The following is a 13,114-nucleotide window of genomic DNA, read 5'->3' as shown; positions in this document are numbered from 1 at the left end:
GTAACTTACCTCTGTGCCCTGTTGTCAATGTAACTTACCTCTGTGCCCTGTTGTCAATGTAACTTACCTCTGTGCCCTGTTGTCAATGTAACTTACCTCTGTGCCCTGTTGTCAATGTAACTTACCTCTGTGCCCTGTTGTCAATGTAACTTACCTCTGTGCCCTGTTGTCAATGTAACTTACCTCTGTGCCCTGTTGTCAATGTAACTTACCTCTGTGCCCTGTTGTCAATGTAACTTACCTCTGTGCCCTGTTGTCAATGTAACTTACCTCTGTGCCCTGTTGTCAATGTAACTTACCTCTGTGCCCTGTTGTCAATGTAACTTACCTCTGTGCCCTGTTGTCAATGTAACTTACCTCTGTGCCCTGTTGTCAATGTAACTTACCTCTGTGCCCTGTTGTCAATGTAACTTACCTCTGTGCCCTGTTGTCAATGTAACTTACCCTCTGTGCCCTGTTGTCAATGTAACTTAACCTCTGTGTCCCTGTTGTCAATGTAACTTACCTCTGTGCCCTGTTGTCAATGTAACTTACCTCTGTGCCCTGTGTCAATGTAACTTACCTCTGTGCCCTGTTGTCAATATGTAACTTACCTCTGTGCCCTGTTGTCAATGTAACTTACCTCTGTGCCCTGGTTGTCAATGTAACTTACTCTGTGCCCTGTTGTCAATGTAACTTACCTCTGTGCCCTGTTGTCAATGTAACTTACCTCTGTGCCCTGTTGTCAATGTAACTTACCTCTGTGCCCTGTTGTCAATGTAACTTACCTCTGTGCCCTGTTGTCAATGTAACTTACCTCTGTGCCCTGTTGTCAATGTAACTTACCTCTGTGCCCTGTTGTCAATGTAACTTACCTCTGTGTCCCTGTTGTCAATGTAACTTACCTCTGTGCCCTGTTGTCAATGTAACTTACCTCTGTGCCCTGTTGTCAATGTAACTTACCTCTGTGCCCTGTTGTCAATGTAACTTACCTCTGTGTCCTGTTGTCAATGTAACTTACCTCTGTGCCCTGTTGTCAATGTAACTTACCTCTGTGTCCTGTTGTCAATGTAACTTACCTCTGTGCCCTGTTGTCAATGTAACTTACCTCTGTGCGCTGTTGTCAATGTAACTTACCTCTGTGCCTGTTGTCAATGTAACTTTCCTCTGTGCCCTGTTGTCAATGTAACTTACCTCTGTGCCCTGTTGTCAATGTAACTTACCTCTGTGCCCTGTTGTCAATGTAACTTTCCTCTGTGCCCTGTTGTCAATGTAACTTACCTCTGTGCCCTGTTGTCAATGTAACTTACCTCTGTGTCCTGTTGTCAATGTAACTTACCTCTGTGCCCTGTTGTCAATGTAACTTACCTCTGTGCCCTGTTGTCAATGTAACTTACCTCTGTGCCCTGTTGTCAATGTAACTTACCTCTGTGCCCTGTTGTCAATGTAACTTACCTCTGTGCCCTGTTGTCAATGTAACTTACCTCTGTGCCCTGTTGTCAATGTAACTTACCTCTGTGCCCTGTTGTCAATGTAACTTACCTCTGTGCCCTGTTGTCAATGTAACTTACCTCTGTGCCCTGTTGTCAATGTAACTTACCTCTGTGCCCTGTTGTCAATGTAACTTACCTCTGTGCCCTGTTGTCAATGTAACTTACCTCTGTGCCCTGTTGTCAATGTAACTTACCTCTGTGCCCTGTTGTCAATGTAACTTACCTCTGTGCCCTGTTGTCAATGTAACTTACCTCTGTGCCCTGTTGTCAATGTAACTTACCTCTGTGCCCTGTTGTCAATGTAACTTACCTCTGTGCCCTGTTGTCAATGTAACTTACCTCTGTGCCCTGTTGTCAATGTAACTTACCTCTGTGCCCTGTTGTCAATGTAACTTACCTCTGTGCCCTGTTGTCAATGTAACTTACCTCTGTGCCCTGTTGTCAATGTAACTTACCTCTGTGCCCTGTTGTCAATGTAACTTACCTCTGTGCCCTGTTGTCAATGTAACTTACCTCTGTGCCCTGTTGTCAATGTAACTTACCTCTGTGCCCTGTTGTCAATGTAACTTACCTCTGTGCCCTGTTGTCAATGTAACTTACCTCTGTGCCCTGTTGTCAATGTAACTTACCTCTGTGCCCTGTTGTCAATGTAACTTACCTCTGTGCCCTGTTGTCAATGTAACTTACCTCTGTGCCCTGTTGTCAATGTAACTTACCTCTGTGCCCTGTTGTCAATGTAACTTACCTCTGTGCCCTGTTGTCAATGTAACTTACCTCTGTGCCCTGTTGTCAATGTAACTTACCTCTGTGCCCTGTTGTCAATGTAACTTACCTCTGTGCCCTGTTGTCAATGTAACTTACCTCTGTGCCCTGTTGTCAATGTAACTTACCTCTGTGCCCTGTTGTCAATGTAACTTACCTCTGTGCCCTGTTGTCAATGTAACTTACCTCTGTGCCCTGTTGTCAATGTAACTTACCTCTGTGCCCTGTTGTCAATGTAACTTACCTCTGTGCCCTGTTGTCAATGTAACTTACCTCTGTGCCCTGTTGTCAATGTAACTTACCTCTGTGCCCTGTTGTCAATGTAACTTACCTCTGTGCCCTGTTGTCAATGTAACTTACCTCTGTGCCCTGTTGTCAATGTAACTTACCTCTGTGCCCTGTTGTCAATGTAACTTACCTCTGTGCCCTGTTGTCAATGTAACTTACCTCTGTGCCCTGTTGTCAATGTAACTTACCTCTGTGCCCTGTTGTCAATGTAACTTACCTCTGTGCCCTGTTGTCAATGTAACTTACCTCTGTGCCCTGTTGTCAATGTAACTTACCTCTGTGCCCTGTTGTCAATGTAACTTACCTCTGTGCCCTGTTGTCAATGTAACTTACCTCTGTGCCCTGTTGTCAATGTAACTTACCTCTGTGCCCTGTTGTCAATGTAACTTACCTCTGTGCCCTGTTGTCAATGTAACTTACCTCTGTGCCCTGTTGTCAATGTAACTTACCTCTGTGCCCTGTTGTCAATGTAACTTACCTCTGTGCCCTGTTGTCAATGTAACTTACCTCTGTGCCTGTTGTCAATGTAACTTACCTCTGTGCCCTGTTGTCAATGTAACTTACCTCTGTGCCCTGTTGTCAATGTAACTTACCTCTGTGCCTGTTGTCAATGTAACTTACCTCTGTGCCCTGTTGTCAATGTAACTTACCTCTGTGCCTGTTGTCAATGTAACTTACCTCTGTGCCCTGTTGTCAATGTAACTTACCTCTGTGCCCTGTTGTCAATGTAACTTACCTCTGTGCCCTGTTGTCAATGTAACTTACCTCTGTGCCCTGTTGTCAATGTAACTTACCTCTGTGTCCTGTTGTCAATGTAACTTACCTCTGTGCCCTGTTGTCAATGTAACTTACCTCTGTGCCCTGTTGTCAATGTAACTTTCCTCTGTGTCCTGTTGTCAATGTAACTTACCTCTGTGCCCTGTTGTCAATGTAACTTACCTCTGTGCCCTGTTGTCAATGTAACTTACCTCTGTGCCCTGTTGTCAATGTAACTTACCTCTGTGCCCTGTTGTCAATGTAACTTACCTCTGTGCCCTGTTGTCAATGTAACTTACCTCTGTGCCCTGTTGTCAATGTAACTTACCTCTGTGCCCTGTTGTCAATGTAACTTACCTCTGTGCCCTGTTGTCAATGTAACTTACCTCTGTGCCCTGTTGTCAATGTAACTTACCTCTGTGCCCTGTTGTCAATGTAACTTACCTCTGTGCCCTGTTGTCAATGTAACTTACCTCTGTGCCCTGTTGTCAATGTAACTTACCTCTGTGCCCTGTTGTCAATGTAACTTACCTCTGTGCCCTGTTGTCAATGTAACTTACCTCTGTGCCCTGTTGTCAATGTAACTTACCTCTGTGCCCTGTTGTCAATGTAACTTACCTCTGTGCCCTGTTGTCAATGTAACTTACCTCTGTGCCCTGTTGTCAATGTAACTTACCTCTGTGCCCTGTTGTCAATGTAACTTACCTCTGTGCCCTGTTGTCAATGTAACTTACCTCTGTGCCCTGTTGTCAATGTAACTTACCTCTGTGCCCTGTTGTCAATGTAACTTACCTCTGTGCCCTGTTGTCAATGTAACTTACCTCTGTGCGCTGTTGTCAATGTAACTTACCTCTGTGCCCTGTTGTCAATGTAACTTACCTCTGTGCCCTGTTGTCAATGTAACTTACCTCTGTTCGCTGTTGTCAATGTAACTTACCTCTGTGCCCTGTTGTCAATGTAACTTACCTCTGTGCCCTGTTGTCAATGTAACTTACCTCTGTGCCCTGTTGTCAATGTAACTTACCTCTGTGCCCTGTTGTCAATGTAACTTTCCTCTGTGCCCTGTTGTCAATGTAACTTACCTCTGTGCCCTGTTGTCAATGTAACTTACCTCTGTGTCCTGTTGTCAATGTAACTTACCTCTGTGCCCTGTTGTCAATGTAACTTACCTCTGTGCCCTGTTGTCAATGTAACTTACCTCTGTGCCCTGTTGTCAATGTAACTTACCTCTGTGCCCTGTTGTCAATGTAACTTTCCTCTGTGCCCTGTTGTCAATGTAACTTACCTCTGTGCCCTGTTGTCAATGTAACTTACCTCTGTGCCCTGTTGTCAATGTAACTTACCTCTGTGCCCTGTTGTCAATGTAACTTACCTCTGTGCCCTGTTGTCAATGTAACTTACCCTCTGTGCCCTGTTGTCAATGTTACTTACCTCTGTGCCCTGTTGTCAATGTAATTTACCTCTGTGCCCTGTCGTCAATGTAACTTACCTCTGTGCCCTGTTGTCAATGTAACTTACCTCTGTGCCCTGTTGTCAATGTAACTTACCTCTGTGCCCTGTTGTCAATGTAACTTACCTCTGTGCCCTGTTGTCAATGTAACTTACCTCTGTGCCCTGTTGTCAATGTAACTTTCCTCTGTGTCCTGTTGTCAAGGTAACTTACCTCTGTTCGCTGTTGCAGGCGTTTATTCAGCTCATGGATGCGATAGTCTGGCTGTCCCATGTAGGGTGTGTGTCTCCTGTAAAGTGAAGAGAAAGGTGACGTATAGTAGAGGTCCGAGTTAGGTACCATGGTGGTCAGAAGGTCCGAGGGCTGCTGTAGAAACATGTCACTCTGGTCTCAATACAAATCTGTATCATTCACAGTTTATCTCACAGTAGAATCCTCCACAGATAATGTACAAATGTATTGTTTGGTATTAACACTCCATAAGTAACCTCTACAAATTAAACCACTTGATTTTCTCACAGGAGTTGATAATTACAAGGAAACTTTTTACATTGATATCACCAAACCTGCAAGTTTCCTGCCCTGGTTTAAATCCAAAGAAATTGCACATTTAATCAACGTCCACTCAAATTTTTTTAGGTTTTTAATTAAATACTTAGTAAATCATTGTATGTGTGAACTACAGAGTCCAGTCATCCCTGTACCACTGTAAAGGTTCATTCTTTCCTGATCAGCACAAGGTTTGTTCGGAGACAATGTCTAGTTCCCATCTGTGACCACACATGAATCTGTGTACTAAACTCTCCATAATATTTCACAAACATTGTTTAATAAACACTCCATGACCATAAACTTCACCTCGTAAATTCACCTCCAAATCCTAGTTCCACATGACCTGAACTATTAAATATTATCAGCAGTTTTAATTTAAATTGAGTGGAGTTTCACAGTTAGCTAACATTAATATTCCACAACAGATTTCTGTATATTTCATATAATCCTTTCCATATTCCACAGTAAGAAATGATCACTTGACATGTACACCTATACAGCATGTTAGCCACAGCTGATGAGCAGCACGCACATATCCACCATAAATAGTACATGTGTACCATACAAAATCCATATCTATAGATAGGAGACACCTGTCGCTGTATATGTTACAACTTTCATCATTATATAGCATCAGTTTGCATGTCCACCTAAGCCTGTAGCCACATCAGGAACTGTACAATGAAGCAGGTATAGACAGGGGGCACCTGCTGCCTGCCATCAAATCACGTAACACAGGTTGGAAATCTTTTTTTAAGTGAGGATGTGTGTGTGTACCAATCCTTAACTATTCCAATTAAACAGCAACCATGGGAACATTAAGCAGGTCATGATTTTCCTCGTTAACAAAATTAAGTTGGAACAAAATCCTCTGGTCACGTGCTTTATTTCTGTTAGACGAGGAAAAGCTCTGCTAATAAGCTTCCGGTGATGCATATGCACGAGCAGACACGCATGTGTGCCTTTTACTAGCTCCAGATCACACGTATCTAACACACGAGAGCTGACTGTGTCCTCACCATACACACTGACCAGCCAGCGGTCACAAGGTCTCTAACCTCTTCTTGCATTATGATTTATCAATCCTTTTTTCTTTTTCCGTTATCTTTACCAATATTTGTTAATAATTCAATAAGTGGGGATATGCTCATTACCCAACAGATACCCAGGCGCCACATAAAATTACATTAATCTGGATTAATCTCCCAAAGGAGTTGAATATTTGAAAACTTTATGCCTCTGTATTAATCAATATTGTATGCAACTCTGCATAAATTTCATCATAATTCAATGGAAAGGTATGAAAACAAAACAACAGCAACTGCTTCCTCATCCTCAGTTTATTTGACAAATCAAATCAATTTTTTGAAATATTCAACTAATTTTCCCTTTCAAATTCATGAAAGTCATCAGGGATTATTACTTGTAAAAACTTAACATCCAAATAATGAGTCAATTTATTTAAAATAAACAAAAGCCATGGTATGGAACAGGTTCATATTTGTGTAAGCAGGTGATGACAGCTGTAAGGTGAGTTTCGTGGTTGTGTGACTGAAAATGTTTGTCATTTCCTGGTCTGTAGGCTATCAAATAGACTTTTATCTCTCACCAGTTACTAACACGTGTGTTACAACCCCAGGCCAAAATTTTACTTCTACATTGGTTCCCATGAAAAAAATCAATGTTGAACTCCAGCTATCTGTAGGGGTGTATGTGTGTGTTATACATGTATGATGTTCTAACCAGCTGTCACAAAAACTAGACTCAACTTAGCATTAATGAAAGTTACAAGAGAAATCTTCAGATGAGACGCACTTCATATAAAACTTCATAAAAGTTTGTATACATCATCCCCTGCTGGCAATAACTACAATATAAGTAGTCGACTAGTCCTTTGAATTCAAATAGACAGTTAACCTTGTTTTTTATCTATTTTCTTATTTCTCTTTATTTTCAGAGGTGGATTTCTCTGAAATTTTTGAGTAACATAAAATCTTATTTTAGTATTATAGCTATATATATATAGTCAAACCTGAAAACTTGAAATCAAAGTTAGTCTACAGACCAACAGTAGGGTCTAATAAAGTTCAACTTGGATATAATCCAATAAATACAGAACTCTTTATGAAGTCCTATGTAGCAATTTAAAGGATTAAATTTACCTCTATTTCCCCTATTGGGCCCCACCATGCTGCAAACAAGGGGGTTAGGGCCAAAATTTATACAAACTCTGATGTTCCTGGCCAAATTTGGTTACATTCCATATAAAACTCTATTACTCATAGCGATTTAAAGAATTTATCTCTATTTCCTCTATTGGGCCGTGCCTCCTCCTGCCCCCAGGCCAATTTATACAAACTCTGTTCCCTTTCCTCCAATGATATTCCTAGCCAAATTTGGTTACATTCCATGAAAAACTGTATGACTAGTAGTGATTTACAGGATTTACCTTTATTTCCCCTATTGGGCCCTCCTGCCCCAGGGGAGGGGGGTCTGAGCCAAAATTTATACATTCCCCAAGGATGTTTTCTGGCCATATTTAGTTACAACAGTTAGTTAGGACAGATGACGGCCGCCACCCCATGACATAAGCTCACCAGCCCTTTGGGACAGGTTAGCTAAAAATCTAATCCAATTGGTATTCTTTACCTATTATCGGTAAAAGCTATTCACTATCTAATTGGAATATACATCAAGCAATTAGTCAAACTTTGTAGAATTGTGACAACAGATAAAGATGTCAACAAGCTTTATCATTCTTACCGACTTTTTTTTTTATATTAAAACATCATTTTTTATCCTGAATTTTTGTTGAATTATATATCACCCCTTGGGAAACCACCAGTTTTTATACAGCCTGTGTGGGTAAAAGTACATCTGCATTTGGGAGAGTACTTCCTGGGTATCAGATTTCACTGGTGTTCTGTGTCTATTAATTAGATATTAGAATTAGCAGATCAAACTTAAGTTCAATTCTTATCTATAAATGATTTAGAACTAGGAAGGTAACCAACACACTGTCGTCAAGACTGGAAGAAATATTTAAATTAGTTAGCTGGACTTTGTTATTTTGTTGTGTACTTTTGGTGTAAAATCTATCATGTTGTACAGATAACATTGAAACGTCTCAGACTCCAGGTTATCATGACCAGCATCAGCAGCTTCTAGTCTCATTTTAAAACTTACTTCCTGAACAACTAATCTTCACAATTTAATCAAAACAATAACCTTTTTTTCTAAATTTTAAAATGGGTGATATTATTTGATGGAAAATATCATAATCTAATTTACATGAAATGTTCACATTTTTTTAAACTTCTAATAGAAGACTAACAGTATGATACTGTGGGCCCAGGCAAAGTGTCTCTGTAAGGTGACCTCTGACCCACCATCTCCAGTCTAGGATCATGATTTATCTAACTGACAGTGTAGTGGAGGATGTGCAGCCCCAGGGGTCAGGCGGCTGACCTTAAGTGACCTTCCCTAACTGTTGTAGAACCAGTTATGTCTACCAGTAGTACACACGACAGATAGTTAATGTCAAATATTACTGTGACAAACCCCAATTACCTAAATGATAGTGAGAGATGTAATATATCTGTCTGCCAGTCCTGTATCAACTCTCCAATTATCCTGTTTTTTACCTCTATAATGGTATGTTTGATCATGTTAAACACATATAGTGCCCAATACTGCAGTCTTTTCTTACCCGATAAAACATCTCTCAACGAGAAGGAAGACATGATATGGAGTAAATTGTAGAACCTCAGGTCTCCACAAACTGCTGGCTACACATGTACATGGAAGTAATTATTTTAATAATTTTCGAAAGACATGCGATTATATAGGATCTGCAACTTCCGATGCTGTCGTCAAGGATTCTGCTCAGCAGGAAATATTCCAGTAATCGAATCAATCCTGCTCTTACTGACATCACTTTGGCTGTACGATCAATGGACAAGCTGCAGGTCCTCAACACAACTCTTGTCCACAACATTTAGGAGACCGTAATTAACAACCCATGGAGACAGATCCACCACAATCTCTATAATTTAGGAGACAGATCTCCACAACAATCTGTGCAATTTCACAAGACAAATCCAAAACCATTTGTACAATTTTAGGAAACAGATCCACAACAATCTCTATAATTTTAGGAGAAAGACCTACTACAATCTGTTGGAGACAGATCCACAACATTCTGTAGAAGACAGATCCACAACATTCTGTAGGAGACAGATCCACAACAATCTCTACAATTTTAGGAAACAGATCCACAACAATCTGTACAATTTTAGGAGACAGATCCACAACAATCTCTACAATTTTAGGAGACAGATCCACAACAATCTCTATAATTTTAGGAGAAAGACCTACTACAATCTGTAGGAGACAGATCTACAACATTTTGTAGAAGACAGATCCACAACAACCTCTACAATTTTAGGAAACAGATCCACAACAATCTGTACAATTTTAGGAGACAGATCCACAACAATTTTAGGAAACAGATCCACAACAATCTGTAGGAGGCAGATATACAACAATTTTAGGAAACAGATCCACAACAATCTGTAGGAGGCAGATATACAACAATCTGTAGGAAACAGATCCACAACAATCTGTACAATTTTAGGAGACAGACCCACTAAAATTTTAGGAAACAGATCCACAACAATCTGTAGGAGACAGATATACAACAATCTGTAGGAGACAGATCCACAACAATGTGTAGGAGACAGATCCACAACATTCTGTAGGTGACAGATCCACAACAATCTCTACAATTTTAGGAAACAGATCCATAACATTTTATACAATTTTTGAAAACAGATTCACAACAATCTGTACAATTTTAGGAGACAGATCCACAACAATCTGTACAATTTTAGGAGACAGATCTACAACAATCTCTACAATTTTAGGAGATATATCAACAACAATCTGAACACTTTTAGGAGACAGATCCACAACAATCAGTAGGAGACAGATCCACAACAATCTGTACAATTTTAGGAGACAGATCCACAACATTCTGTAGGAGACAGATCCACAACAATCTGTACAATTTTAGGAGACAGATCCACAACAATCAGTAGGAGACAGATCCACAACAATCTGTACAATTTTAGGAGACAGATCCACAACATTCTGTAGGAGACAGATCCACAACAATCTGTACAATTTTAGGAGACAGATCCACAACAATCTGAAGGAGACAGATCCACAACAATCAGTACAATTTTAGGAGACAGATCCACAACATTCTGTACAATTTTAGGAGATAGATCCACAACAGGAGATAGATCCACAACAATCAGTACAGTTTTAGGTGACAGATCCACAACAATCTGTACAATTTTAAGAGATAAATCCACAAAATTCTGTACAATTTTAAGAGATAGATCCACAACAATCTGTACAATTTTAGGAGACAGATCCACAACAATCTGTACAATTTTAGGAGACAGATCCACAACATTCTGTACAATTTTAGGAGACAGATCCACAACAATCAGTAGGAGACAGATCCACAACAATCTGTACAATTTTAGGAGACAGATCTACAACAATCTGTACAATTTTAGGAGACAGATCTACAACAATCAGTAGGAGACAGATCCACAACAATCTCTACAATTTTAGGAGACAGATCCACAACAATCTGAAGGAGACAGATCCACAACAATCAGAACAATTTTAGGAGACAGATCCACACTTATTCTGTACAATTTTAGGAGAGATCCACAGATCCACAACAATCTGTAGGAGACAGATCCACAACAATCAGTACAGTACATTTTAGGAGACAGATCTTCTGCAGGAGACAGATCCACAACAATCACAATTTTAGGAGACAGATCCACAACAATCTGATCCACAACATCAGTACAATTTTAAGAGATAAATCCACAAAATTCTGTACAATTTTAAGAGATAGATCCACAACAATCACAACAATCAGTACAATTTTAGGAAACAGATCCACAATAAATTTCTACTGGTAATTCTAAGCAGCACATGTACATGATCCATATATACATATATATATATATATATATATATATCTAACAATGGGTTGATTTTGAGGACAAATATTTTAATGAGATCTGTAATAACTGTTGTGCTCACATAACTTTTCATTTGCTACAAACATGTAGTTAGTCAATTCCAACCTCAATTTTCTTTTTTTCTAATCATCTTCCTGATCTATTTAGTTTGTTTTACATCCTATAGCTATCAGCCAAGGTCATTTAAGGACATTTAAAGTTTTGGAAGTGAAAGGAAGCTGGAGGTCCCAATGAAATACTGCAGGACCTGGCAATTGTGGGATTCAAACTCTGAACCCAGAGGTGGAGGGCTTATGTCAGAACACTCCTGATCATAGCCACCAACATGTTTGTAGGGATATTGTCTGTGTTGAATGTCTCTGGTGATTTACTAGAGTCCTTAGGCTTTCACACATTCCTCATTCATTTAATTAGTGTTGATTATCGCACATTCAGAAGCATTACAGCGTCAGGTTGGTTGGGCCGCTATCAGCAGGATCAAGCAAATGTGAATGCAAATTCAAAATTCATTATTGCTAATGTTTTAATTCAGCTGAAATTTCAAGTAGAAATGAATTTTGCAGAAAATACATTACGGCTTTTCAGACCAGAGAGTGAGTCAACAAGTTACAATATTAAAAAAAATCAATTTAAAAAGTGTTTAAATTAAAAAGAAATTAAAAATGGAGTAAAACACTCGTTAGAATTAAAGATTCAGTGTGGTCGTTTGGCTGAGACAGAAAATCAATGAAAAGCAATGCCTAGAATGTGCTACTGAACCCTTTATTGGAAAAATACAATTCTATTTGTACAATTTATAACCAATATGGACAGCACGGACGTCTTCTGAACATGGATGTTTTTAAAGTACATTAGAATTATATTACACCTATATAAACCATTACCATGTTGTCGGCTATATATATTAACAAACAATAATCCAAAATCATTACCGTCATTATAACCATTTTTTTCTTGTAATCATCATGACATCCATTCAAAACGTACTGAAATTTTATTTCTGACCAATAGCTAGTAGATATGCTTGCCAATATATAGACAGTAAACCTTGCTCCTCCAGTTAAAACTGATCTATACACATTAATAATTTCCTTATTACCGTCTGCCATTACGTAAGCCTACTTGTGTGTAAACAAACATGGCGGCCGTACGAATTCACAATTACTCTCTCTCTCTCTCTCTCTCTCTCTCTCTCTCTCTCTCTCTCTCTCTCTCTCTCTCTCTCTCTCTCTCTCTCTCTCTCTCTCATATTTCAGCATGCCGGTTAAAATACTTTCTTCAGTATGGATATGATTTTATTTTGATATATTTCGCATATTTATTATATATGTGTAAAGGATAACTGTATTATCAAGGCTTGCATCATTAACCTGAAACTGACTTTGTTTAGAGTGTTCTCGGTCAATTTGCCATCCCATGATGCAATTCACCGAAGCCTTATTTTTGTAAACTTCCGGATATTATTTCGTGTTTGCCGCTACAGAGATCGATTAAATGATTTTAATATGACTGTGCGATGTTTTACACTCAGTATAATGTTCAGGATTCTGGAAAATTCCCCTGTTGACCGACATATGTGAAACACATGTGCAAGTTTGAGTTCATGCTTACTACTGCTCATATTTCAGTCTGTTGACAAAATAGTTTCTTCGGTAGCGGTATGCATAGGAATGGATTATATATCTTTTTTGATATATCTTATGTATTAAATATATCTTTGTGAAAAGAGTTACTGTATCAATCGACTTCGTTTATAGTGTTCT

At 39.3% G+C, this 13,114-nt stretch overlaps 1 protein-coding gene across 4 annotated transcripts in view; it reads right to left on the bottom strand.

Annotated features, from left to right (window-relative positions):
• Nucleotides 1-13,114, bottom strand: part of LOC138334285 (LIM domain-binding protein 2-like) — a 56,423-nt gene that overhangs the window by 32,565 nt on the left and 10,744 nt on the right. For all 4 annotated transcript variants that reach the window (XM_069282922.1, XM_069282925.1, XM_069282923.1 and 1 more), the window contains exon 3: nt 4,942-5,017. In XM_069282922.1, the coding sequence (XP_069139023.1) occupies nt 4,942-5,017 (76 nt within the window). The remainder of the gene's footprint in view (nt 1-4,941; nt 5,018-13,114) is intronic.

This window comes from Argopecten irradians, chromosome 11, assembly GCF_041381155.1.
Source record: "Argopecten irradians isolate NY chromosome 11, Ai_NY, whole genome shotgun sequence".
NCBI classification, from domain to species: domain Eukaryota; kingdom Metazoa; phylum Mollusca; class Bivalvia; order Pectinida; family Pectinidae; genus Argopecten; species Argopecten irradians.
Note: the sequence above shows the minus strand (reverse complement) of the source record. Positions and strands in the feature narration are given on the sequence as shown.